The 27381-nt window shown below is 46.3% G+C and overlaps 1 protein-coding gene across 4 annotated transcripts; it reads right to left on the bottom strand.

Moving 5' to 3' along the window:
- Positions 1-1305: 1305 nt before the first annotated feature.
- Positions 1306-26108, bottom strand: LOC135397204 (sulfotransferase 1B1-like). Of its 4 annotated transcripts, none has more exons than XM_064628615.1 (5): positions 26004-26108; positions 10403-10758; positions 5096-5443; positions 3819-4103; positions 1306-2077 (listed from the first exon to the last, which is right to left on the bottom strand). In XM_064628615.1, the coding sequence occupies exons 2-5, from the start codon at positions 10737-10739 to the stop codon at positions 1755-1757; spliced, it is 1293 nt and encodes a 430-aa protein (XP_064484685.1). In that variant the 5' UTR covers positions 10740-10758; positions 26004-26108; the 3' UTR covers positions 1306-1754. The 4 variants fall into 4 exon arrangements, with proteins under 4 accessions (XP_064484685.1, XP_064484684.1, XP_064484686.1 ...); XM_064628614.1 differs by lacking the exon at positions 26004-26108 and adding an exon at positions 25523-25723; XM_064628616.1 differs by lacking the exon at positions 26004-26108 and adding an exon at positions 25137-25242.
- Between the last annotated feature and the right edge of the window lie 1273 nt (positions 26109-27381).

Genomic DNA, 27381 nt, shown 5'->3' with positions numbered 1-27381 from the left:
GCGAAGAAAGATGCGCTAACTGTTTCTTACTCTGTGTGGCTGGAAAATTGCTACGTTGTCTGAGTTATACAGCCTTATGTCGTTCAAATTGACCAAGGGCACATATTTACCTAGACTGTTGCATTCAGGAGACCAGTCGCGAAGTTTAGTGACAATTTGCAGTCCTGGGGAGTAAATGTCGGGTTAGGGGACTAAAAATGGGAGTAATTGCAGACTAGGGGAGTAGAAGCTGCAATTACTCCCCGTTTTACTCCTTTTTTTTTTCTTAGAGTGTACATACTGGAATTAAATCACGCAGGTTTGCAAATGACGTCTCGTACAGCTGACAATGACACCAAGGATGAGACAACGGCGCTAAGACTAACTCAGTCAATGAGCTGCAGTAATACTTCGGAAGAACAAAGTAACCAGGTCACGAAAAAAGCACAATTAGCGCGTTAACCTTGGGATCGTGCTGATGGGAATATGTCGGCAAGCGCTAAAACAAAGCCCCACAACCTCAAAATGGAAACAAGTGACCGCTAGGGAGTAGTCAAACAAATATACACACAGTATATAGGGCGCACCCTGTGGATTGCATGGCGGTGAAGTGGTAACAGTAAATGGACAGGAGCATAGTTACAGCACTCTCTTCCCATGCGGGGAATCATACCACGTGTCACTGATCTGTCAAGCTTGGCTCAACGTGAGGTAGGGATTGTGAAGGCTGCATCGTGTTTGGAACCTCAGTCGGTATTGTGCGGGCCTATGGAACTCGAGATACACTATAGATACCGACAGGTCCATATATAGGCTGACTCACCGCACGTGCAAAACTACCCCGTGAGACTTCCATCGCTGCTCATACAGGAAAGTGAGAGTTCGACGCAGTGAAAGAATGCCTTCCAGGAGCCTGCAGCAAGTCTTACCAATGATAGAACATATGTACTAGAAGCATCGATACGGCACATCTACACATATCAAGAACACTCCTAGTTTTGATAACATGCCATGCGGTTCTAATCGAGGACGACAACGCAGCTGATAACGCCGTGTGCTCCGCCGTATGCTTGCATCAAAGGAAACCATGGCGCACACCAGAAGTTTCACTTCATCGGGTACAATTAAGGGAATAGACAGAATCACGGAAATCTTATCTTAGGAATCTTATCTCGGAAACGTGATGCCCAAAGTGATGCCCAAACTCTCTCAACTCAGTATAAACATCACAAACCCGTCAACGTATCCTTCACGGCTTTCTGACCAATGGTTAAGTCCCACTGTCGTCAGGACCAGCAGCCTGCACACCAACCCTTTACCCCGCTCTCGTCAAATAAATAACCTCACTTTATTTCGGAAGTTTTACAATGTCTCCAAATCGTTGTCCTTCCGAGGGACGTCCAAAGACAGACCAAGTTATGTACAATGAAACAAAGTGCATTCCGTCTCTTGACTCCGAAACCCCCCCATAGGAGTCCCAAATTTTTGCCGAACGCTGACAAACGAGTCGACCTTGAAATGAAAAAAAAAAAAAAAATGAAGCACGGACCCCCGCCAATTTGTCGTTGCATGCGTGCTCTCTACCAACCACATGAATATCGATACCAAAACACGTTAGCACTTGTCAATGGCACTTGAAGTCATCGGCGGAATCGTCCTTTTGCGACAGTCCCTGCAACAGAACCACGGTTCTTAAAATCCAGAGTATTTTGCACAGATGTGCCGGAGGTCATACTCAAGCGCTACCTGGCGTAGTGCTTGAGTATCTGCAGTTGCTAGCCGGTAAGAGACAGAGGATCGGGTGTCAGAAACGAATGGTGCAGGGGCACGTCTCGTCTGGTCAGCGTTGGGGAGTCGAAGAAGCAGGGGCACGACTGCGTGCTGCCTTCTTCATCGGGGGTGTCAGGGTCAGAAGACCCCCAGGAGACTCTAGGGTCAGGGGTGACGATGATGCGCCCCAGTTTTCGCATCCGTTCCAGGGCGTCTTGGGGCTCGAACACAAGGTCCAGTCCACTGTCGGCCATGCGTTCGGCGTACAATTCGTCAAAGGCTTTGGACTGTTCTGGGGTGAAGTAGTTCTTCCAGTCGCCGATTATGCCTACGAGGAACAGATACATGTCAGTATTTAGGATGAGGACGTACGTCATATACAGGGCGTTTCCTTTTATCTGCAACAAATTTTCGTAAAAAGGGGAGTTGCCTTATAGGACGGTTTTACTTTCGCAATTCGATTACTCGACGGGGCTGCTACTAGGAAATCGTATTTATTCTCAATTAGGGGACTAATTAACGGAGATATTTTAATCAACTTTCTAATTTTTTACTTTAGGGAGCACATTACAATGGACGATTTTAAAAAGATGCGCGCGCCATCAAGCGCGTGGCGCAAGGCAGCATGGGAACTTTGAGGGACACTGCTCCGTAGTCTGCTTCGGATATGGTTCATATCGGCTGACGCTGTGGCTGCGCACACCGGGAATGTTGTTGTTCTTCTTCTGCCTCCGCCTCTGGCCGTATCGTAATGCTTGAAGGCGCTCTAAGTTCCCATGAGCCCTTGCGTACCACAGGTGGCGCTTGCTTTTCTAAAATGGTCTATTGTAATATTAAAGTCTGGTCTTCACACGATGCGCTCGAACCACTGACGAAGCACGAAATTAATCGCAGCGCGCGCCACAACCCTAATTATTTTAGCTCTGCTGTCTGTTGCGCACCTCAAGTGATTGCCAAAAGAGCGACGGTGACATCACCGCCCTCACTTAGCGTCACAGAAAAACGTAATGTTTCACTGTCTTTGCTTTGTCGCGTTTTTCTTTTTTGCTTGCAAAGAGCTTCGAGTATCACCACTACAACTCAGCGCTTATCGTACAGGGGAAGGGCAAGAGCTGTGTTCGGCAGTATGAAATGACTGATACGGCAAGCGATGCAAACAGATGAAGGAACGAAAGGGAAGAAAAAGAGAAAGAAAACAAAGATCGTGAAACATACCGCGATAAGGGTTTGCCAACCTCTCGTATGACGTTTCTCTGTGATGTTAAGTTGGGGCGGAGATATCGACGTCATTTACGACGACGTGACGATCACTTTGTTTCCAGCGGACGGCCGAGGTGAAATACTTCGGTCTATAGCACGATATTACTTTACTTTACTGATTTACTGAAGAGATTACTTTAGTGCTTCATCAGTGGTTCCAGCGGATCACGTGGTAATCAGGCTTTAATACTGCAATTGCAACGTGCTCCCTAAAGTCAATAAACCAAGAGTTGAACAAGAGAGAAACTGATGTTCTGAGGCTGGGAACAACATAGAAGGGACAGATACAAACAAAGCCTCACTAATGTGAGGCTTTGTTTGTATCTGTCCCTTCTATGTTGTTCCAGCCTCAGAACATCAGTTTCTCTCTTGTTCAACAGGTGCCGCTTGCGTCGGTTTCCGTCGTATGAATGTGTGTTTGAGTGAGCAAAACATGTAAGAGTGAAAGGAGAGTGAGTAAGAGTGAGTGGCTGGTTTGTCGTCCCTTCAGATGACGCACCCCGAAAGTCGCTGGAGAGGCGTGTTAGCTTAGCTCAATTGGTAGAGCCCTGGACCGGAAATCCAGAAGATGTGGGTTCGATCCCTACAGCTGGCTAACCTTTTCAGTGACTTTCATCTTTCATCTTAAACCAAAAGTTGATTCTCTGTTAATTAATCCCCTAATTGAAAAAAAAAAAAAATGGTTTCTCAGTAGCAGCCCCGTCCAGTAATCCAGTGACAAAAGTAATACCGCCCTAAGACAACTCCCCTTTTTGCGAAAATTTTTTGCAGATAAAATAGAAACACCCTGTATAACGCCAGTGCACTACCTTTGCGCATAAACTTGGACTGCGACATGTCAAAGAGGTCAGTAATTGGAAGCACTTCTCGGTTGACCATGTTGTTGTTCTTCATCTGATCGAAAGAGCAGTGGTTGGCCACGGCGGCGATGGCGTCGGCGCCCAGCGGCTTTCCCAGGAACTGGCTGATACGGCGAACCATACCAGAGAGGTCGATCTTGAGCTCCTCAAAGGAGACAACCATCACTCGATCCGGATGCTCCAGGTAGAATTGCCAGTAGGGTAAAACGTGCTCGAACCACGAGCCGTATACAACTGTCAAAACAAACAATTCAAAAGATCAGTGTCCTCCTCCTCTACAAGCGCCTTGCAAGACAATACGAGGAACACAAGTGCACGTGAGATAGGGATGTGTGACGTCAAAAATTGGGCGGTGCAAGAATGTGTCGTTTATTAGATGAAGGAGCAAGAAGGCAATTCCGAAATTATATTGCCGTTTATCACCTATAATAACGCCGAAAATCAGAAGCGAAAAAGTGGAGTATAGTTTCTGTGCAATTTGATGTGATGCATAGCAAGAGCAGACGACGGATGTTGAGAGTATCCCGGAATTCCTCCTCTGCAAATCGGAGAAAACGTCACTCGGACAAGGCCAATCAGGGAGCGGCCAGAAGGCCTTTGGGGACAGGCGAGCGGGTGGGACGGCGTCTGCAGGTCGCGGGGAGCGAGAGTCTGTGATCGGCTTCTGGGATGTCACTTCTGGATTAGCGTCGGACATGTTCGTACAGCCAGGTGCGTTACACAGTCTTTCACACGACAGGGTCGCGTCAGAACTCGCACTGGCAAGGCAAAGTCTGCGTCTTTACCGAGTACCTTTGGCCACGCTCCCATTCGTCTGACCTGCTTACGTCACCATCGTGTTACTATCGATGGGGCTTCCTTAGCTCCAGAAGAAGCGCGATTTTTAAGAATTGGTTCATTTAATATGAAAGCTGTTTTCGGAAGAGAAACTTTGCCAAGTAGACTATGAAGCGGTACCGCACATTAATTACTTTATCCGTCTCATACCCACGTTTCTGAATGCTATAGTCGCTTTAAGGAGCTAGAAGCCTTCAAGACACTGGAAGACACCATTATATCAGAAGACATCGAGGCGCCAGGAGGCATACAGAGTTCGAAGACAGTGCGCGACTTCCAGCAGACCAGCGGCGCGTTGTGAAACAACTGCAAATAAGCTCCACACACGTGACACTGACGCACGAACATCAATCAGACAGTATGGATTCATGGACGCAGAATATACTGACCGTGTCCGTCCATGTAGTGAGCGAGAAATTCATCCCAGGATCCCTTGTAGTTTCCGAGAAAGGTACTAATCTTGTGGTGGTGATAGTAAGAGACTGCGTTATCCTTGGGATTTCGTATCACGTAGATGACCTTGCACTTTGCCTGTTGCAACTGCTTGGGGATGAGCCTGAGGGGCAAATGTGTTGCTAGAAGTCTCGGAGCTCGTGTCTTTCGTAGGTGCCATAGGTGACCCACCGGGGGACCAACCTCCAGATGTTGCACTCGGTAGGCCAGTAGCTTGTTCTTGACGCGTTCGGGGTCACCGCCGTTGTAAATTAGGGACACAATCTCCTCCATCCATGTTGTACCTGCGCATTGAATGCCACGGAACGTTCCACGTGTGACGTCACACAGGCAATGTAGAAAGTAATCTTCATAGGGACATTGGGATTTCTACGCCAGTATCTCGTGCCACGCAGTGCTCGTGGCCACAGAGCAGTCTCCAAGACGCTCCAGTTGTTCGGACTAGCAGGAGGCGATAGAACATGTAAGATGGAAAGTGTCCTCCTTATACAGGCACCCAGGGGATGGGCCACGTGTGCTCCCACCTTAATCCCCTTGCATGTGAGTCCGGGGACAAACTTTAATCGGACCCCTATACGTCCTGCCTTGCCATAGCTCTGAAGCTACCGGAGCAAATCAAAAAATTATATAGCCCTCCAGTTTTCGGTTTTACGTTACTGGGATGGACATGTAAATGGTAGTTTCGAAATTCCTACATGAGCGGGTACATAGTGTATCAAAATGGCCCACAGGCCACAGAGCCCAGGAATCCAGCTCCAAAGAAGCTAAAACTCAGCCCTAATCCATGCGTTACATGTTCTACGCCCTTTTTCTTCTTAAATATCCTATCGCTTCAGTTTCATTACTTCGTGGCTTCTAGGGACACCTGCACCAAGTGACTGCGCCTTGGGTCTCTTTTAATGTGCCATCGAAGGGTAATAGTAATACGGGATCTATGGCTCGAAGTTACCGGATCGGCATATGGATCGGGAGCCAAAAGATCGGTCCACGGATTAGTGCATTCTAGAATGCGCAACCCGCAACCTAGGCACAGACATTGGGGTTCGAACCCGTAACCTGTAGACAAGAACTAAGACAATTTTCGTCCCTGACTGAACTTGTGGCTGAAGAGGCCTGGCATGACCTTCGCTCTAAGGGCACAAGTTCCAAACTGCGTCACACCTTTCCCGCAGCACTCAAGGTGAAAGGGGACCACACCGCGCAAAAAAAAAAAAAAAAATACGTATCGCCAGCGCTGACCGATCACGACCAAGGTCACGTCTGACGGAAATGTCTCAACCAATTCCCCATATGACCACTTTGCCTTGACCACCATTAAACGGCCGCACGAATCGAATAGCAAAGGACATCCGTTTCTTTTTCCGCCATCGAATATATTGCTGAAACAGTCGCAAAAACGCAATCGTCACGCCCCATCCACATGTCCATTTCAATATCTTTGAAACCCTTGCCGACCTTCGCTACGTTTATGGACACGAATAATATGAGACCGTTGGCATGTGGCCGTCAATGCTTTATCGATGTCGATATCGATCGGATGGCTGTCAAAAGAACCACAGAGTGAACTATATGTCACGCGGCCACAAAAAACCAATCTTGAAGAAACGGTTTAAAAAAAGAGCGCGCGCTCCTCGAGGACCACACCCCGACCACGTTATTCCTTGCAGACGAGTTTCTGAATGAAAGAAAGAAAGGAGAGAGAGAAAGCAGATGATGCTGTAAGGCACGCAGGTTGAAAGATTACGCGGATGTAGATGTCGTTTAATGTATATGTCTGTGTGTTTTTTAAAGTACGCAGTTTGCGATGTCTGCGCTGAGGTCTTCTTACAGCGATTAAACGTAGTTGAGGCTGTCGTCTGATAAACGATGAAAGATGAAAGTCACTGAAAAGGTTAGCCAGCTGTAGGGATCGAACCCACATCTTCTGGATTGCCGGTCCAGGGCTCTACCAATCGGCAATCCAGAAGATGTGGGTTCGATCCCTACAGCTGGCTAACCTTTTCAGTGACTTTCATCTTTCATCGTTGATTTCTTAGGCAATTTGAGGCTTTGTTTGTATCTGTCCCTTCTATGTTGTTCCAGCCTCAGAACATCAGTTTATCTCTTGTCTGATAAAGTTCTGCGGTCCTAGATTAAAAAGAAAAGAAAAGCCATTCACAGGTCCACAGCCGGTTTCGGTTTCGCAATTACGCAGAACACCGTTAACTGGTGACGTCACCGTGCCAGACCGACAGTTTATTTATTGTTTATCAGCAGGTCATCGATAACCTCCATCTCAGTTGACGGCATTACTACTTCACGCAGACCGGAAGTTGTTGAATTTACTTCTTCATTGAAAATTTTTGTGCTGTGGCTCAGTGTCAGTGCGCGAGATTTTCAACAAGTTCGCTTCCAACACTGCCTGCTGGAATTTGCATTTTTAGGATCATTGCGCGTGTAGGACATACATTGTCAACAACAATAACTGCAGTGCCCACAGCATTATCACCATACAACAGCGACATGTATCTGTCCACTGCTCTGACCCTTATGCGCTTTCCCGTCAAAGTAGACATGTAACGTAGAGGTTCTGTCCATATGATCAATATAAAACCCGGATCTCTCCGCCACGCGACACTGATGAATATACCTATGGTGCTGGCACGCATTGTGGCGCCCCACCGCGGACGATATCGATAGAATGATTAATTATTTTCTCTATTTTCCATCTGTTCCGGGAGTCCGCGGACTAAACTAATGCAAATAGAAGAGGGGACGGGTACTGCCGCATGATCACAAAGGCGTGCGATTATGCCGGGCATCATAATTCACTCAGTTGGTCAGTGAAGCGAACAACATTGTTCATTGTTCGTCATGTAAGGAAAATGGAAACAACCTTGTACATTCTTTTGTGCTTGTGGCGACTATACGGGCTTATATATAGTATATCTATGGAGGTATAGATTAATGGTGAGGAGGGTGGCTCTCTAATGAGAATATTTTGGATTACAGAGGTGTTGATCAAATAATGGCTTCGTATACAATTCATGCTTTAGTCGGGAAAAAATAGCCTTTCATTGATCAATCGGTATTGACACGATTACGAGACGCTAATGCGATGATGGGATGTTTGCTGCGCGCAATATGTGATCGGGAGATTCGCAGCCAATTAAAGTTCACTTTCTCGTGACGTCATTGTCAGCGGCTTCGGGTTTCTGCCCTGTGGGGCACCGAGCATCCCTCGGTTCATGACAGAACTTTATTCCGTTTCAGAAAATCACCAGGAAGCCGGTATTAGGTCGTTCCCTCATACTTGTGACGTCATCCTTAGAGGAAGCCTAATCTTGCTTACGTCACTGTAAAACCGTAGCACCGCCGTGTATGAGATACAGCATGTACAGCACCAAGAATGCAATCCCGAATCCAGTTCTCGGCTTTAATTAACAAGTCTCCAATCAGTCGAAGCTCGAACGAACAAGTGTTCAATCGATACATCTATCAATCTCGGCTTAGATCAATAAGGCACCACCAGATTAGTGGCGGTGGTCCAGTCGGTAACGTACCCATGGTTATTTGACTGAACCTTTTCTTGGTGGTACGGTACGGTACTTAGACACGCCATAGCTGCCACCGCGAAGCAACCGCGGTTATAAGACGTGGACAGATGGAGAGAGGACAGCAGGGAGGAGTGGAGAGATAGAGGGGGTCAGTATTTGGTTTGTAAGAGAGTATACTGCTTTTCTCAGAACGAACGCAACTTGCATCCCACTGTTCAGCATCTACATTGGCCTTGACCATGCACACACGATGTATATATTAACAGCCCGTCTGTCCAAACTTTCATTGGCCCTTCACTGAGAGAGTTATCCCAAGAGAGGCTACCATGCAAGCACGCCTGGCTGCGCTCGGCTCATTTTAGATGCTGCATGTGCGCTGTCACAGCGGACAGTTCTTTTGAGATGGGTTCCATGCGGCTTTTTGATCGCCACACGTGGGCGAGTGTCTTATCACCGGGGGCTCAACAAAGCAGCATATAACGGCATGTAACATGAAAAAGAAACATAAATAGCGCGCCCGATAGACCTCTCCCTGTATGTAAACAAATGACGTCATAGTGTTCGACAGCGCCACCAATTTGGTAGAGTTGAACTACGCTCGAAGCTACAGGGGGTGAACATGGTCGCGCACGAAAGCCAACGTCTTGGGGAGATTACGATGGTCCCTCAAAGGGACGCCTTCGGTCTAACTTTTCTTACTTTCTTACTAACAATGCCCATTCGTGGAACCCAGCCCTCCCCTTCAGATTTGCTTCGATTTCAGTCTGTCTACCAACGTCATGATGACGCTTCTCGGGTGTAGAGGTTTATTGCACAAGGCATACAAAGGCCCCCGTGTTAGAAACAACTACAGTCGTGTTCAACATAAGAAGGAAAAGAAATCTACGTTGTTAAACTACATACACGTCGTTGGATATAAGGAAACGCAATAGTGCGCAAGGAGAAATACTGCAGCGCCATCATGCGCCATCAGTATAGGGGAGCGCACTTTCTGCTTCAGCGGGGGAGGGGGGGGGGGTTGGATTACATTATCTGGCGCAGGGAGAGAGCGTGACCTCTCCGCGTCCAGCCATATCCTATCTGCGGCGCAGTAATATTTTGAGAGCTGACGGCCTAGATTTCCTTTCCTTCTTAAGCTGAACGCTACTATATAGGTACATAATTTCTGTTCCATTCACGTGTGCTGGGGTAGTCTGTCCCGACTCTCACATCTCCATATTCTTTACTTTTTCAGTCAACCAATCAGCACTCTTTCCACACTCCAAGGCACACTTCGAACCTCAAACCAATTAATAGTACTATTTGAAACGCTCGCTAATGAGTGTCGTCGACACGCGACTGCCAGCAACATTCTGTTGGTTTCATGCCAGTGGCGGATCCAACGGGGGGGAGGGGGGGGGCGAACGCCCCCGAAACATTAGTTTATACATTAAATTTCCCTCTCTCCCCTTCCCTACTACGCGCTTCGACAAACGAACCGCCCCCCACCCACCCCCAAAACCGAGGGTCTGTATCCACCCCCGTTTCATTCAGCCTATTTTTTTCTCTCTCCCTCTCTCTCCTTCTTTCTTTTTCTTTTTTCTGTACGGTCTGAATGGTGCAAGTAAAACCCGATGTCTAAGCTCCGAATTAATCTTGGTCTAGTCAGTCGCACCCTACTTTAGGTACAAGTACAGGTCAACAACGAGTCAATAACTGAGCGGTTACCTGACTTTGGATAAGTAATGACAAAGACGTCGTCAGCGCGGATCTTGAAGTCGTGTAGACCACGCAGTACGTGCGGGTGAACGAGGTAGCCCTGAAGAAGGACCCCTCGGAAGGACTGGGCCCGGGGGATGGACAGGGCGTACCGCTGCCACTGGGGGTCGCGGACGACGGCGGGGTCCTGATCGGCAGGCACAACGGCCCATTCGTCACTGTTGCCGGAGGTCGTACTCGTCCCGTTTCCTCCCGTCGAAGAGGAAGACGAAGACGTGGAGTGGCATTTGGAGCCCGTTAGCAGCGCCCCCAGTGGGTTGCTGTACAGGAACTTGAGCGAAATCATAGCCTCGTCCTCATGCAGCCTGCATATAACAAAAAAAAAAGAAAGAAAAAATATTCAATTTATTATAAAATGACAGAACATGACTGAAGAGAAATTACGAGTCATCCGAATCGACGAGTTCAGAAAATCCCAGAGTGCTTAGCGCCGCTTTGAACTGTGGGAGTTTACTAATACGAAAGAAACGGGTGGCCTCCAAACTGTTCCGGTTTCTCCCGTACCGGTCCACTGTCCATGATGTGTCAAGGTCAGCGAAAGCGAAACGTGAAGCATTATTCTTCGTTCCCCCGCTCAGCAAGCGCCCAGGATGCAATGCGTGCGCAAAGAGCACTGGGATTTTCTGAACTCGTCTATTGCGAGACCTTGTCCCATTCTCGGACGGGGCGTCTCTCGGCGCACGTTAGCCTCATTCCCAGCGACAACTCATTCCTGCGAACTGCCTAAATAGCTTCCCGCGGTTGGAAGGAGACGCTAATGTATTTAGCATGCATAATGAACGAAACTACCGCAGTTCGACCTTACAATGTCATCCAGCAAACATTAGTTGTCAACCAAAGACCCGCAACAGCATCATCATCATCAACAACAACAACGCCGCGGCATCTGCTGTATGCACTGATTTACAAGCGCACCTAAGAGCTGTGAGAGCTTCAGATGTGATGTTCTGAGCAGAGAGCGTTCAACATATTCCCACCCAGTAGAAGAAGTATTCAATTTACCGCGTATCGTGTATATGCTCTTCCAACCGTTGGGAATATCCTGCCGCTCAGCCACAATATATTCCGTAGCAGACGACGGCTGCCGATGGTGTCGTCTGCTATTGTGCGCAGCACACCGCTCCCGTCCGATATTAGGGAATCATGGGAAGGCTCAACATAAGACGCTGCGGAAGTCCCTGCTGGTGTGCATACACAGATACTATCGCTGGATATTCCTTCTGCCAACTATAAATTGTCAGTCTGCCCAGCGGTTTAATTCTAGCGATGAATGGGGTCATTTTGACATGTCGGTATAGCATGGGGTACTCATCTTGATACGCTTGAAAACTCAGTGATATCAGATAGAGATGCACGCACCGTGCATGTTGTCGAGCGACCCTCCGTTTACAAACATGTGACGTCACGAGAAGATGGTTCGAGATTATATTTTGTTGCGGTTTGTGAGAAGCGGCAAGGACGCGTAAGTTGATAGGCGGAGACGGCCGATATGGCTGATAGGTGCATAGATGTTCTGCGCCCCTATCTCACTGATTACGTACCTCAGCCGCGCAAAGCATGCTGGTGGTGGGCACTATCACTTTTATCAACCTGTCAGCCGACGCGTTTTTCCCGCTTCTTCCCTACCACAGCAAGATATAACCTCGAACCAGTGTTCTCGTGACGTCACATGATTGTAAACAGAAGAATGGCGTTGATGGCACATCTTTTTTCCCCTTATAGAGTATAGTTAACCCCCAGAAGACAATATATGTACAGTGTTTGAAACATACGTTGTATTAAGATTATTCTCTGCTCATATTTATATGTCCGACAGTAATTATTTTCCTGGTTGAATGCAATAAGGATATATTGTAAATTAAAATTAGGTTGAACATGACCATACAGAACGATCGCTCGTGTTTTGCAAAATGGGCAGCCCTACCCCCATCCTGTGTTTACAATGCGCCCGACACAGTTATCAAGAGTCATTTCTGATAATATGACGCCGACATTAACTAGTACTGGATCATTCAATTCCTACACGACTCAATAATAAAAGATTTATAACGCGAAAAGCGCATCAACCTAATACATCCCAATCCGCGTAGTCGACTACAATGTTGAGAGACAAGAAAAAAAAAATGTCCTCCAATGCGAATTCATCGCTCACATAGCACGACCCAGCCCTGGACTTACAATCAGTTGATGAACTGCATCCATTACCAGCCCGAAAACGCCGTCAAACGAAAGACAAATATCTTCGACTCTTACAAATGATTAGGGCGGGCGTGGCCCTCGGCGCGTTCCTAGTACGTACTATTAATACTTATTACTGGTGTCGCTGTTCGGGTTTACAGAGTTGCTGTAATAACAGGTACAGGTTGCAGATCCGTACGGGGTATATGTCCGTTCGCTGTCTTGTGAAACTATTTCTTCTTTTTGTAATTAAACACCGCATGCATATGGTTTTCGGGGTACTTTATGGAGTATTTTGTTTTCATCGCTCCGTACGAAAACGAAATCACGAACGGACAAATTTATTGTGGTCATTTATAGTTCATAATTTGTAAAGGTCAGTAAAAATTATTTGCTAGGAAAAATTTAAAAAAACCTCTATCGAAGTTTGTGTTAAAGAGAGGAAAGCTGGAAAGGGGCGGGGTGGGGCGTACTTTGTAGAACACGTGTCCTCTTTCTGTCTATATTATAGATTTTTTTTTATTTTTTCGTTTTTTATTCGATGTTAGCGCGTCGAAGCGACTGCGGCTATATGAGCGGCGCACTGAGGAGGGCAGATGGAGAGAGGACAGAGAATGCGTCCTGGGACGACTTCAGGGGGAACTGTGCCGATATTCGGCTGGAAGGTTCGAAGGAAAACCCCGGGGAAAGCCTCAGACAGCACAGCGGGTGCCGGGAGTCGAAGCCGCGTCACCTCCCTGCGTGGAATTGAATTGAATTGAATTGAATCGAAACTTTATTTCACATTGTAGCAAGTACAACGTGGGAGGCCCAGTGCAAAAAACTGCAAGACGCAAGGCGCGATCATCGTAACAACTACACCATACGCGAGTTTATGTATATTATTGATCAAAAATATAATGGTTTCTCGTTACTGTAAATCCCTTCTATTTCGCGAGCCTTCAAAACAGAGGAGGAGGAGGAGCTTGAGGAGCCCGCGAAATTTAGTGGTCGCGAATGTATCCCTGTTAGTCGATTCGCGAAAATTTAGGGCCGCGAAATGAAGGAGTTTTATAGTATACGTATCATGTTGCTGCGACGTAATACAGTGAACCCTCGTTATTATGACCATGGTCGTTCCCGAAAATTTTGGTCATAATGCGGAATTGTCATATTAACGGGGGGGATTTGCAGAGGTTTCACTGCATTGTTCCCCATGAGTATGGTTGTAAAGCGCGTATGTCAGATTATCGGGGGTCATATTAACGAGGGTTCACTGTAAGTGATTAAAATTAAGCGATTAAAAAGGTAAGCAAATACTAGAAACTTTAACGGGAGCTTCACCTTGTTCGCGACGAGTATGTGAGTAATATGTCGGTAAATGGACAGAGCTGTCACTGAGCAACCAACCGAAGCGAACGAGATTACGTAAACACGTTGACGTGAATGAACACATGCCTGACAACTCATTCGGCGTGACTATGTTATAGGAAGGAAAGAACTGTCCACGAAACATACTTGCTTCTAATTGGCAGTGTATGGAATATGCGAGCAATAACAGCTCAAGATAGTAACACTATACTTGTAGCTTCAGGAAAAACAGCTTCGAGAGGAAGTTATGGTCAGATTGTCCTTGCGCGCAAATTTAAAAGGTCATTCCCAGCACTAACTGACAAAAAGGCGTGCTCTTGGCTACCCTAAATGACGTATATGTATTTAACGACCATAGGATAACCTTTATAGTAGAGGAGAAGACATTGACTTCGATCACTTGCAATTAATTAGGGAATAGGCCACACCAACTACAATGTCAATGAGAAAGCAATGGTGATGCTTTGAAAATAACTATAGCAAATGTAATTACATATTATAGAACTACTAACGAATAAATAGTTCAGCTACGTACGCTGTTAGTTCTATCGTTATTTTTACATTACACTTCGGAAAATCGTGTTCTTGAGTTACAGAGCGTTTCAGAAACAGCTTTGACAACAGTCTGACTAGTATTCTAGAGACATCAAGGCGCCTATTATTCTGAGAGGGTTATTGACTATATGCCTAGGCCACATCGCATCACGCGTAATTAAGGCTGCACGAGTAGAATTTAAACTCTTTCCTCACACGTGACCTTGTCTCTGACGTTGTCGATGGTTTCCTCGTAGCGGCAAGAGAAAGCGATGTCACCGATTTGTTGTATTACCTCTTTGGAAGCCTGTTCCGCCACGCAAGATGGTGTAAAAGGCATCTGGTACGCGAAACAGAAAACTACCATCGGCACGTAAACATCCGGGGCCCACAAGCTGACCGAAAGACCCCACCGTCGTTATCCCGGGATATCATTCGCTTCTTTCTCACCCACACTATTGAGATGCCAGCATGTTACCCATTTGCATCATCAGTCCTCTGCAAACTAACGCGAATCTCTAATCACACCATCTCGTCCCTGTCGTCTGCTACTATCCCTCAATAAGCGTGGACATTGGCTTAAACAGTGGCTACATAGTGGCGCGTCACTGTCGTCTGCTATAGTCTGTCACCGCCATGCAAATGCAAGCAACGCAAGCCCATTGGCTTAGATAGCGACTACCCAAGCAGCACAACATCTTGGGCCAATATGGAGCCAACATTGTCAATATTAGGCCAAGATATTGTGCTGCTTGGGTAGTATTTATATTTCGAGCTGAGTAACCGTGTCGAACAGATCGATCCTTCGCTAGACTGTCACAATGTCAATCCTGACACCATGTATAGTAAAAAAACAACCCAACGCTAACGGTACAGCGTCTGAATATTTCACGAGCCCAAACCGTACTGCCCTATATATCGCCGCCAGCCTGTATCTTCTGCACTGTTCCAAGCGCCCTCTAGACTGTTCTACACTAAGCTAACCATCAGCAGGTCGACGACGACGTCTGTACGGGAGCAGTATTTCACGACATTTCAAAACTGCGTACTGCCAATAAAATATTTCACATGCCGCGGGCATCCATAGCTGAGGCCGAGTCGATGCCTACTTACCGAATAACATGCGTGCCCTTCCCCTATTAAGTCCCCTATCGACTTGGCCGCAAATGGTGGGCCTTTTATGCGTTAAAACTGGTCATTTAGGATATTGGACAGCAGACACCTATCGCATTCACAACTGACGATCGCGGAATGGGAAGGGTGGTGGTGACGAGAAGGTAGTGACGAGACCGGCTTCCCGTTGTTGGCGTTACTCACGCCCAAGCAGCACAATGTACTGAAAGTCGAGTGCAATAGGGGTGGACGGTATGTGTCTTATCAATGTTCTCTAGTTTCATCAGTCTGTTCAAGGCCTTCCACCTACCCGTCCACCCCTATTGCACTCGACTTTCAGTACATTTTGCTGCTTGGGCGTGGACGGCCTCACGCCTGTAACCGGGATGAGATAAGATAAAGTGATATCGGATGTTGAAGTGGTGATGGTGGAAAGTTAAGATGCAGGCCGGTCACTTGCAATGATTGGTGCAACGTGCGGTCAGTCTGCTCGGGGGGGGGGGGGGGGGGTGCGAGATGAGGGAAGGGTGAAAGAGGGATGGAAGAGATTGATTGTGGGCATAGGAGAGAGGGTGGGGTGTGTTGTCCCTCTCTTGCTCTGCGATTTGGGTAGTCCTAGAGTCACTAAATGAGCTACGCTTCAGAGTATCGACACTGAGTTCCAAGAGCGTTCATGCGCCATTTTGTTTTTGCGCCACGCTACCCACGCGCACGCGCACGTTAGCGCACGATGCCATCTATCGTGCGCCGGTGAAATGTTCCTTTCGTTTGCAATACATGGGATTATCGCACAACAATCATACACGATTCTCTACCCCACAGCGAACATTATGTTAGCCGTCTTTGATCCTCAACTGGGGATGGTACCGGTGTGGCGCGGAAACAAAATGGCGCTCCTGCTCTCCCTTGGACCTCAGTGTCGGTACTCTGAAGCGAAGCTTATTTAGTGACTCTGGGTAGTCCAAGAGAACCACCCGCCACAGAACACATACGATCACAGTGGCCGCCAATAGGCGATTTCAGATATTGCCCTTGTGCTCCGCACGGGGGCCCTCCGTCGCCCAAGTCGCGCGCATCGCGCAATGCGTTGTGGGAAATGGTTTGCATTCGTGCTCGTCTGCCTGTTGCTTGAAGGTGCGGGAGGTGAAGGAGAGAGAAAACCGAAACCGTTTGCGCTCTTCTTCTCCTCTCTGACTCATGAAAACTAAATCCCAAGATGCAGCGGGGCTTTCGCAACACGGCGCTCTCTGGTGGGTCATCCATGCAATTTCTGAAATCGTCTAAAGTTAGCCCATGCGAAACAGCAGTTCACGGCCGTCATGCCTTTGTACAGAACATCGGATCCGAGAGAAAGTATTTCCCCTGATTGCCTCCGTATCTCCTTGTGTACACGACAGATGGCACCTACAAGTTTTGCAAGTCGTCGAAGGCCTAGCAAGATTAGCCTTTGTGGCAGGGACACCACAAACATTACTGTCGCCCTGAGTATCAGTGGCCGACTGGTCACACACAGACAACTTCCCCGTACCTTACAAGAATGCTATCTTATCGGGACTCCGTACTAAAGCCACGCTATGAAAACGTTTGTTCCGGAAATAGATAAGGGTTGTTCGAAGAGGATACAGTTCGTCTGTGACACCCTTAGCCGATGTTCAATGCGGAGGACGCTTATAGGATTTTAAAAGAGAATTCAAACTATATTTTACAATCACTGGTAGTGATAAAGAGATAAAACGTTGAAACTATACTGTGTTTTATGATACAAACCCCTTTTCGTGCACTGCAGTACAAAAATCCATAGGATACAAAAATAATGAACAGGTGACACCTAGGCGTGATCACGTGAACCAGATGAGGAGAGGAGGCAAATAAAAGAAAAAGAAGTGATAAACGAAAAAGCATCACTGGTAAGTAAGATAAGCTATCAATTGAGCAAGTAATTGTGACGTTAATTACGACCGTAACAGTAATTGTAACATTTTTTTTCACGGGTTACGTAATATAACATTTAAAAAAAGCTTACAAATACGTCGGTGCAGGTAAAAAACGGTTGTCATAAATGGCTCTACCAACTTTCCACCCCATACTTTCGTGCTGTCTTTGAATGATGTTTTGCGGACATGCGAAACGACAGAGCCATACGAAAGATATTACAGTTCACATTACTGTCCTCAAATATCTGTATATGGCAAATACAAGTACGTGCAGCGACGTTATTATAATACATATAAATACATAGAAGTATAACTAAATTAATCTTATTACTGTCCATCCTCTTGAAATACAATTTTGCAAAGTATCTGTCATGAAAGTAAGCATAATTAAGTGTTTATTTATCCAGTGTAGTGAATGTTCCTAATGTAATTGGATGAGTATCTCAAATGCTCTTCGAGCCTAGTATAGAAACAGCCTTGACACAAAGGTTGATAAGGAACTCACCACCTGTATAAGTGAACATAACTTACACTCGTACACCATATAATATTGATAACGCATACAAGCTTTTCGCGATACGGCCCTTTTATAGACCTGTTGTCGCCCGTGTACGTGTAGATTGGATATGGTACGATAGTCAGAGTCGTACGAGATTTAATTTTCCGCACGAACAGTTGGGCTGATAACAGCATGATGCTCAAAGATAGTGTATATGTGCATACACTTTATACGCATGGGCAGTGTAATGGATGGTAAATCTTCTTATAGATTCATATTCTTTATACGGGCATTGATAAAGAAACTAGTCCTCGTTCTCTTGTATCATCTGATAAGGATAACTCGTAAATTGTAAAATAATTTAAGTTACTTGTAACTGTAGTTACCATTGGTGGAGGGTAACCGCAAATGTAACTTATACTCGTGTTCAACTTAAGAAGGGAAAGAAATACAACCCGCCGAAATACATACGCCGGATACGTCGCAATAGTCCGCCAGGAGAAATACTCGAGCGCCACCACGCAGCGTATAGTGTCATTTGTGTACAGTCTTCACAGCCAATACAGAAGCAGAGTGAGTATGATGGGTTATATTATCTGGCGCAGGGAGAGAGCGTGACCTCTCTGTGTCCAGCCATCCTCTATCTGCGGCGCAGTAATATTTTGAGAGCTGACGAACTAGATTTCTTTTCCTTCTTAAGTTGAACACGACTATAGTTATCTTTTCGTGTAGTAACTGTAACCGTATCTTTTCAAGTAGATTTTCCTACAGGACTGCTCCTTTTGCGGCTTTTTTTTTTTTTTTTGTCAAGATACAAAATAATACTAACTGTATATGACGCTTGTAATGCCGATTATTGAACTTGTGTGCTGCTCGTGCGAGTGACAACAATAGCAAACATGTGTATCCAGTTGATACATTATGCAAGGGTCGAAATGCACGCGTCTGTGTCTACCGTTTACGCAATAGTTGTAAATCAGAACCGGAACTAAAACGCGTTACGCAAAACACCCATTCATGCCAGTATACGCGAACTGCTATAGGTTGTTATGAAAAAATGTTTATGCAAGGTAAGGGCTAAATATAGCGCAGGTACAACTATACCATAAAGAGATAAAGAAATTTCCACCGGCAAGAGGGGAAAAAAGGAGAGAGTGAGGAAATGGACATGTTCGTTTATTCCATCGGATAAGTACCTCAAATACTGTTCGAACCTATAGAATAGAAATAATCGTCTTGACATAAAGGTTGCAGTTCGAGCACATCATACATATATAGTATCGAACATTATTGCAGTACAGTGAACCCTCGTTATTATGACCATGGTCGTTCCCGAAAATTTTGGTCATAGTGCGGAATTGTCATATTAACGGGGGAGATTTGCGGAGGTTTCACTGCATTGTTCCCCAGGAGTATGGTCGTAAAGCTCGTATGTCAGATTATCGGGGGTCATATTAACGAGGGTTCACTGTATTACAAAACGTGCAAAAAATGAACGAAAATGGCGAAATAAACAAACGAACAACAAACGCGTTACAAATATGTACCAGCAAATCACAAACATTTTGCAACAAAGTTTCCTTTCGGTATCGCTAATGTTCAAGCTCCCGTAAACGTACCTAAGCAACCAACTTCGAAAACACACAGACACCGCAAGAACGACCGCCCCCATTACGAAGAAGTCATCGCCCCGGTTCGCAACAGAGCAACTTCTTCCACTACGCACTTCGATACTGATAGGAGGAACCTCAAACATTCGTACTCTCCGCTCATACCATATTCCATATACACTCATTCCCAAATTACTGGCAGTCACGACAGCGACAGGAAGTGTCTTCGGGCCCTAAAAGCAGCAGACGACGTCCTGGCTATCTGCGCGTGCCCCGCATGAAATGACTTTCTCCCATACCAAACTCACATCACGGCGTCAATAGGCAAAAGTCTGGCAACAATGAGGTGGAAGAGAAAAGAAAGATAACGAAAATGGACGAGAAAAAAAAAAGAAAAAGATTCGCGAACTCAAATTTGCACCTCATCCGAACGCGCTCTCCCTTCGTTTTCAATGTTTGTGAATTATTAAACGCACCTCTCCATGCGGGGGAATGATAACGGCACATGAAAGAACGTCGTCTGCTAAGTCGTGTCATCTGCGTCGTCTGCTTTGCGACGTGTCACCCGTGTCGTCTGCTTTGCATTGTCATCTGCTAAAAACGAGTGCCGCTATCAGTGCGCGAGCTGTCGTTGGGGGTCAACAGCCAATCAATCACGAGGTAAAGGAGAAAAGAAAAGGCCCTAAGCGATGAAACCACAATCAAGGGAAGTGTGTGGTTGATAGCTTTGACGTTGAAATTAGAGATTATCGACGCTGGGTATGCGTGTCGTGCGACTTCCAGTTACTTTATTATTCCGTAGACTGTGTGCCGTGCAGGAGACACGGAGAGGGAAGCGTGACGGAGGAGGGGAACAGTGGGACTCCAGGAGTGAGTGACGTTGACGTCACTTGATGACGTGGTGGATCCCCCGCAAGTAAGCGGCGCACCTAGACGCACCGTAGCGCACGAATTTTTCAGAGGTGAATGAGACCTCGTGGCTGCTCGCTACGTTGATGCTACGTCACACTCACCGAATTGCGTCATGCCAGGAGATCGCTCATGGCTGTTTTTTTTTCAGGGCGTCTCTGTAACTGCGAAACAACGTTGCTGGTTCCCGGTAGGTTGCTCGACGCGACGAATGAAGCAGGGTTTGGAGCAATGCTAATAAGTGTCATTTCATTGCTCCTTAAAAAAAAAAAAAAAGGAAAAATGCTCGCGAAGTCACGTGACCACTCTTACCCAAGGATCCGGCGAGAACCGAAAGCACCATTCCTACAATAGCCCATGTGCGTGACGGACCGTATCAGTCTATATCGATTCCGTGTGCTATAGATTTGTGTGTTGAAGGCCTTCATGAAAATTGGAGCGTGGGTGATGGATTCGGCAGACGAGATCCAACACGAGAGCACGACCCCGACCCCCGACCGTGCGTAGGATTGTCGCTGTCTGCCCACGTGCGAGGTCGAATAATAAGGAGGCGTAGACGACGTGTCGAGCTTATATTGATTGTTTGGGGCGGGTAAACGCCGCACCACGTCAAAACACAAACGGCAATCCGTCGGTCTGAGTTATAGCTGCGAGCATTAATGAGGTCAATTATTCAGAAAGCGTTAGCACTAATGTTAGTACCCGTAACGAAGCTCATATCGGTCCAGCTTCTATTTCGCACGCGGTTAATTCGTTGTTGAAGCCTCAAACAAGCCAGCTTCTATTGTGACTCGTATGTTCGGCGTGCACAAACTGGGAAGGCGCAGAAATGCCGATGCAGTAACCACGTGGTACAAGGCGGGTGTACACAAGCGGTACAGAAGCAGTAGCGGCCAAGGGCACATTGTATTTAGAACGAGGTAATGAAATTGTGTAGTTGCAACTGGCTCTCGTACGGCTATTGCACTCAGCGTTCATACTACTACTAAAATACAGCACAAAATTCGTCCCTGGCCACCGACATTCTTTTTACCTTTTTGGACACCATATATGACTTTGATCATTTGAATGGGGCTCATTCTTTCATTCCCACATCACTACCAGCAAGAGTATCGCCCCCTGGCGATGAAACTCCCCATTCATCATCTAAAAATAAAGTTGTTATTATTATTGAAGTTAGTACTCAAGCAAATGCAAAGGTCAGCATCTGCATGGTTACAGCAGCCAGTCGGCTGGCAGCAGGGAGTTTTTGCAGCCATGTTCCTTGCCGCATACAGTACACTGTTGATTGGTGCGCAATTTCCAATCTTTGAATCACACTGGCGACACTGACTAATCATCTCATAGCCATAGCTGCTTCACGGTGCTAAGACAGACGACGAACCGAAGTATTTAAGTTAACTTACCGAGTACCGGGCAAAAAGAGTAACTGAGTAAAGTGCGAAATACCCAATCTTGAAAAAAAAATATTTAAGATATAGTATTAAATAGTCTCGTTAATATCAAGATACTTTGACGCCACAGTTGGAATTCGCTATCGAAGAAATAAGAACAGCGTGAAGTTGGAAATCGCATTACCAAAAGGCTTCATGACTCGCAGGAAACCTTGCTTTTTAAAATGCCCCGTATTTTCTTTTTGCGTTTTTTTTAAAACAAATTATCCTTAATATCGAACAAGTGCCTTACAGATGCAGAACGGATTATTTACAGAAACGCCATAATTTACTGTAACTTTACATAATTTACTGTTTTTCTCCTTATCATTGCTTTAACCTCGTAGAGTTAATGTTTTACGTTCCCTCTCTCGCTATACGGGTGTTTCGGCACGGGTCTTATATCTTGCCTGATAGGGGGGGTCACAATGGTTTACCCGCATAACCTTCAGGACAGCACATCGCCTGGTGCATATGTTCCCAAGCCCAAGGCACTGCACGCTATCCCTTCCCATACACTCTAAGAAAAAAAGGAGTAAAACGGAGAGTAATTGCAGCTTCCACTCCCCTAGTCTGCAATTACTCCCCATTTTAGTCCCCTAACCCAACATTTAGTCCCGACATTTACTCCCCAGGACTGCAAATTGTCACTAAACTTCGCGAATGGTCTCCTGAATGCGACAGTCTACGTAAATATGTGCCCTTGGTCAATTTGAACGACATAAGGCTGTATAACTCAGACAACGTAGCAATTTTCCAGCCACACAGAGTAAGAAACAGTTAGCGCATCTTTCTTCGCAAATTGTGCCCTAGTATGGCGCAAGATTTTATATCACTCGATATATCACCGTTGACGGTTTGCTTCAAAGTATTTTCATGCATGCGCACCAATTACGTACCTGGGACTCTTACAACAGCGCGTGAAATGCCGTCTTCACCCTGTGACATTCATTTACTCCCGTGCATTTACTCCCGAAAGGGACTATTTTTTGTGGCGATGCAATTACTCCCCAAAAGGAGTAAAAGTACTCCTTTTTTTCTTAGAGTGTAGAAGGACGTAGATGTCCCGAATGTCTCCGTCGCTAAAGCATAACAGAAAGCGCATCGCCGAAACGAAAGAGAATCTGTCGTTCGACCTCCGTTCTTCGAAGTAACTCGAAAAATGTGTAAAGTATATGGAAAGTAGTATTTATAAGTATGACATTTGAAAGTATCTGCAAGATAACACGTTACTCGCAAAAGTATTTACAGTATACAAGTGTGACCGGAGATTAGCCTTGTTGGAGTGGGTATGGTTTCAGGGTCTGAGACGGTGCCAGCGAATACCTCGCCCAAAAAGTGCCACTTCTCGGTAATTTTTAGAAGGGGAAAAATTTCCCTTCGTCGAATTTTCCCAATCGCCGAAGGAAATATGGAACAGAGGAGTAGGAGGCAAGCTTAGCTGGTGCGGATGCGATGAGGGAAACATCTCTAATTGGATATGTCAGTTATGATATGTCAGTTATATATTATCATATATATCATATCATGCATATATATCATATCATGCATACATATCATATTACGCATCATACATATCATATTATGTCAGTTATATATATTAGATATTGGATATGTCAGTTTGAGGAGTAAGCACAGGGACACGGACCAGGGGAACACGGAAAGATACGAATGCGTCTGTCTCGTCTGCTCCTCCGTATTTTTTCGTGCTCCAGTAGCCCGTGTCCCTAGCTTACTCCTCAAACTCGAAGGAAACATATTGCAGGAACGTCCCCTTCCCGGCATTTCTTGTTCCAATCAACGCCGTACGAGGGGACCTCTGACATGGCCGCGACGCGTAGAGACACACTTCGCCGAGACGCATAATCTGAAGTAGCGGTAGCCAGTGCTACTACGTATACCTACTACTTAGCGTCACTAAATATCCGAAATTAGTATAGGGTGGCTCTCACCACTGCGAGCGGAGTTGTACAGGTCAGATGCGTGTGCACAAGAAGCTAGAGCAGTGTTGGGACTGTTATATGTAATAGTGCTGTCGTGTGATTGTGAAGCCCCATTTTATATGCTCTACAACGCTGTTTCTGACAAAAATGCGATTTCAAGTGGAACAATTTTTGTTACAACTCACTACGTCATCGTCATTTGCAGATGGGATATTACGTCATACTGACGTATTAATCCGTCATTTTGGTAGCCGCAAAATCTGGGCAGGCAAACATCACTCCTTTTCCTTCTAAACGACCTCACCACCACCACCACCATTTTGACGTGAAACTCCTATAGTTCCACAAACCCTATACAGTCGGCGCGCATCGTTGCAGTACGAGTGTACTCAAACTAATGAGCCATTGAGCAATCAGTACACGATATGCCTGCTCCAATTGGCCTATATGGGGCCCACAAACACAAACCCCCTTAGTGCCCTATAAGGAAAAATAAAATTAATAATGACCAATGCAGAACTGTTTCCACGGCCATTTCCGCAGTCAGTGCTTGGGGGGGGGGGGGGGGGGGGGGTTGGATGTGTCTGCGTTAGTGAACGGTGTTCCGCTACTTCGCAAAGCATTGAACCAAATACACACATGGCATGACTGTAACAACCACTACGGATGTCTTATAGTAAAATGTCCCTTCCTTTATTCTTAGTATACAAGTACACGTGTCCGTAGCCCCTTCTGCACTATTCCATACCGCAGATAATTACGTGTGTTGGAAGGGACCCAATCTGCAATTTAGCTTCTATTATCTATGGCTGAAATCCGCATTAAACCCTTTAACGTGTACGAGTTGTAAACTGACATATCGTCTGCTCGTATTGTGCTCATATAAGTACATACAACTCCGAACCTACGATAAGATATGTCCCAGACAGTTACGAGAAAATAATGACCACTATTCAACAATTAACAATAAAAGTCTATGTACTACTACATTAGAAGACCACTAAGACCCAGGAGAAGTCGTATCAGTAGAAGTAAGCTAAACCCTAATTGTAGTTTGCAGACGACATTTCCAAAGCAGACTGCAAGCTTTCTACTGACTGAGCGCTAATATGCTTGTTTCTGTTATACTACAGGTTCAACGATGTGTTACACTATACCAATATTTAAAACACTCGCTTACCCAAGTTTGCTGAACGACGATTTCACACTATAAACATCGCGCAGCGATTAGTGCATTCCCTCACTGGCACCCGCGACGTCAACATCAGAGAACATATCTCACGTATGTCAAGAATCGCGAGCTTATCTGTGTCTGCTTCTTTTACGTCTCGCTGTCACATGGCTTCGCGAATCTATCTGATGTTCTTTCACAAACACTGTACACGTCTGAATCACGCGACTTGTTTCTCAAATGCCGTTCAACTATTCATAAAACGTACTTTTGCTGTCTGGATCACGCGCACAGTATTACACCACCGGCGTTTCTTCAGATCGTCTGCTACACGTCCAGCGACCGCAAGGGCGCCGTCTCGGACGTAACCCTATCGAAGTTCCAGAGGGTCTTACCTTAGCGGAATGTTGCGATTAAGCGATGAAGATCATCGTTCGATCAGGTTTGGGAAATGGGCACTATGTGGAATCGTTCCAGAATGACAGCAGAAACTCGACTGACACAGAATTTCACCTGGCGTCCACCCGCTGGCTGCAATCTGCGCCCCGAGCCCCGATTGGCTCGCGAGCCTCCCTACACTTCCGCCAATAGGCCACGCGAGGGAGACTTTTGCGTCGTCGTCTGCAAGCGCGCGTCTGCTCCGTCGCTTTTGGTTTCGGTTTCACATTGTGGCTAACTGGTAACCGTCCAGCGGCTAAAACGCAGGTGGGCTGCGGGGGAAAACTTGAGATATCATGCAGGTTCTTACAAAACACAATGCGAACTTGTCTATGTAGTTACCGACGCCCAGGCAGCAGGGGAGCATTCCTACGTTTTTCTGCTAGTTTTGACTTTTAAGCCAAACGTACGTATAACTTACGAACAGATTCCACTTACTTCCAATCGCGAAAAACGCAAGAAGCTTTAATCAGCAGGTGAGTCGGACGTCTTTCCTACAGGAACTTCGCACTAAACCTCTGCTGGGAGACGCCGTTACAAAACTGACTGCCGGTGTCTTCGCGACGCGACCCTTCTGCTTACACAACTTTATCCATATCTCTGACAGATAACCCATGATAACTGGCAGCGTTGTACCCGCATGTACCCAGTCGCGTGCCAGCAGTGACAATGGATATTCGAATATCATTCGGAAACAATGGTTAGGTTACATCCATACAGGTACAGGCATTCATGTGGACAAAGTCCCTTAGCGACTGTGGTCTTTGCGCGAGTGCACGCGTCCTGCATCGACAAGATATGGCATAAAGAAGCGAGGTTGCTGTAGTACAATACGTTAGATAGGTTCGTGGAAGATGTTGTTGACAATATAATTTTTCCACCCTACCTTGTTTACTTCTATTGTTTGTATAGTGGCTGCGTTTTCGTATCGGGGGTTCAAGGCGACACGCTTTTGCGCGCTATCTATACGGGGGTTATCAAATTTCGAGTGCGATTCTGCTGCGAACGGGTTGTGGATGATCTCCCGGATGGGCCCGCGGATGGCATAAATGTCACAGCTCACGCGTGATCAAAATGTGTGCTCTCTTCGGTCCGCGGAGGACTTTGGACTGGTTTTGTCTTCTTTATCGGCGGGCTGTTTTACAGTTCTAACCACTGAAGCAGAGGTGATTCGAAGAAACGCGTAATAATAATAATTAAAAAAAAAAAAGACAAGAGGAATCGTGCACGGGTCTTCACGACGCAAGACAAAGCAAGGGAAAACGAGGGTTTCGCTGGGAGTCAGCGTATTCAAGTTCGATTCCCACTCGGGCACTACGTGAAAATGTGACCTTACAGCACTGCAGTTCACTTTTTGCACATACACCCCCCCCCCCCCCCCTCATATGTAGCTTTGTTCTGTAAATAGCTTTCACTATGTGTCCACACTCAAGAACTGACTGTTGACTCGAGGGAAAACACAGTGCAGTTTGAGCTCCTTGGTTTCAGAACCGAGGCGATAAGTTGGACACCATGCGCGTTACCGTGACGTCATAAGTGTGGCTTGCCACCGCTCCACCCCTGGAGGCCCGTACTTTTTAATCAAGTATTGAGTTTCATTTATTGCTTCGAGGATATTATCTTTCCAGCAGCTTGTGATAATTCTGGGGTGCTGAAATCCAGGTGCTGTACGGTGTGTTGTCACTGCACAATTAGATTTACAAAAGCACCCCGAAAAGTAGCCATCAGGGTGCGGCATGACCTTGGGAGTCCGGCCCGATCTCCTGGCATGACGTTGTCAGGAGTGAGTGAGGGCCAAGAGACAGTCTGGGTGCGG

This window comes from Ornithodoros turicata, chromosome 6 (assembly GCF_037126465.1).
Source record: "Ornithodoros turicata isolate Travis chromosome 6, ASM3712646v1, whole genome shotgun sequence".
NCBI lineage: Eukaryota > Metazoa > Arthropoda > Arachnida > Ixodida > Argasidae > Ornithodoros > Ornithodoros turicata.
This window is presented reverse-complemented; position numbering and strand designations above follow the sequence as displayed.

Excerpts from the sequence above, each read along its gene's own strand:
- LOC135397204 (XM_064628615.1), bottom strand. The coding sequence starts at position 10,739 with ATGATTTCGCTCAAGTTCCTGTACAGCAACCCACTGGGGGCGCTGCTA. Across the intron at positions 5,444-10,402 it reads CATTACTTATCCAAAGTCAG|GTACAACATGGATGGAGGAG; the intron begins GTAACCGCTCAG and ends TTCAATGCGCAG. Across the intron at positions 2,078-3,818 it reads GTCCAAGTTTATGCGCAAAG|GCATAATCGGCGACTGGAAG; the intron begins GTAGTGCACTGG and ends TGTTCCTCGTAG.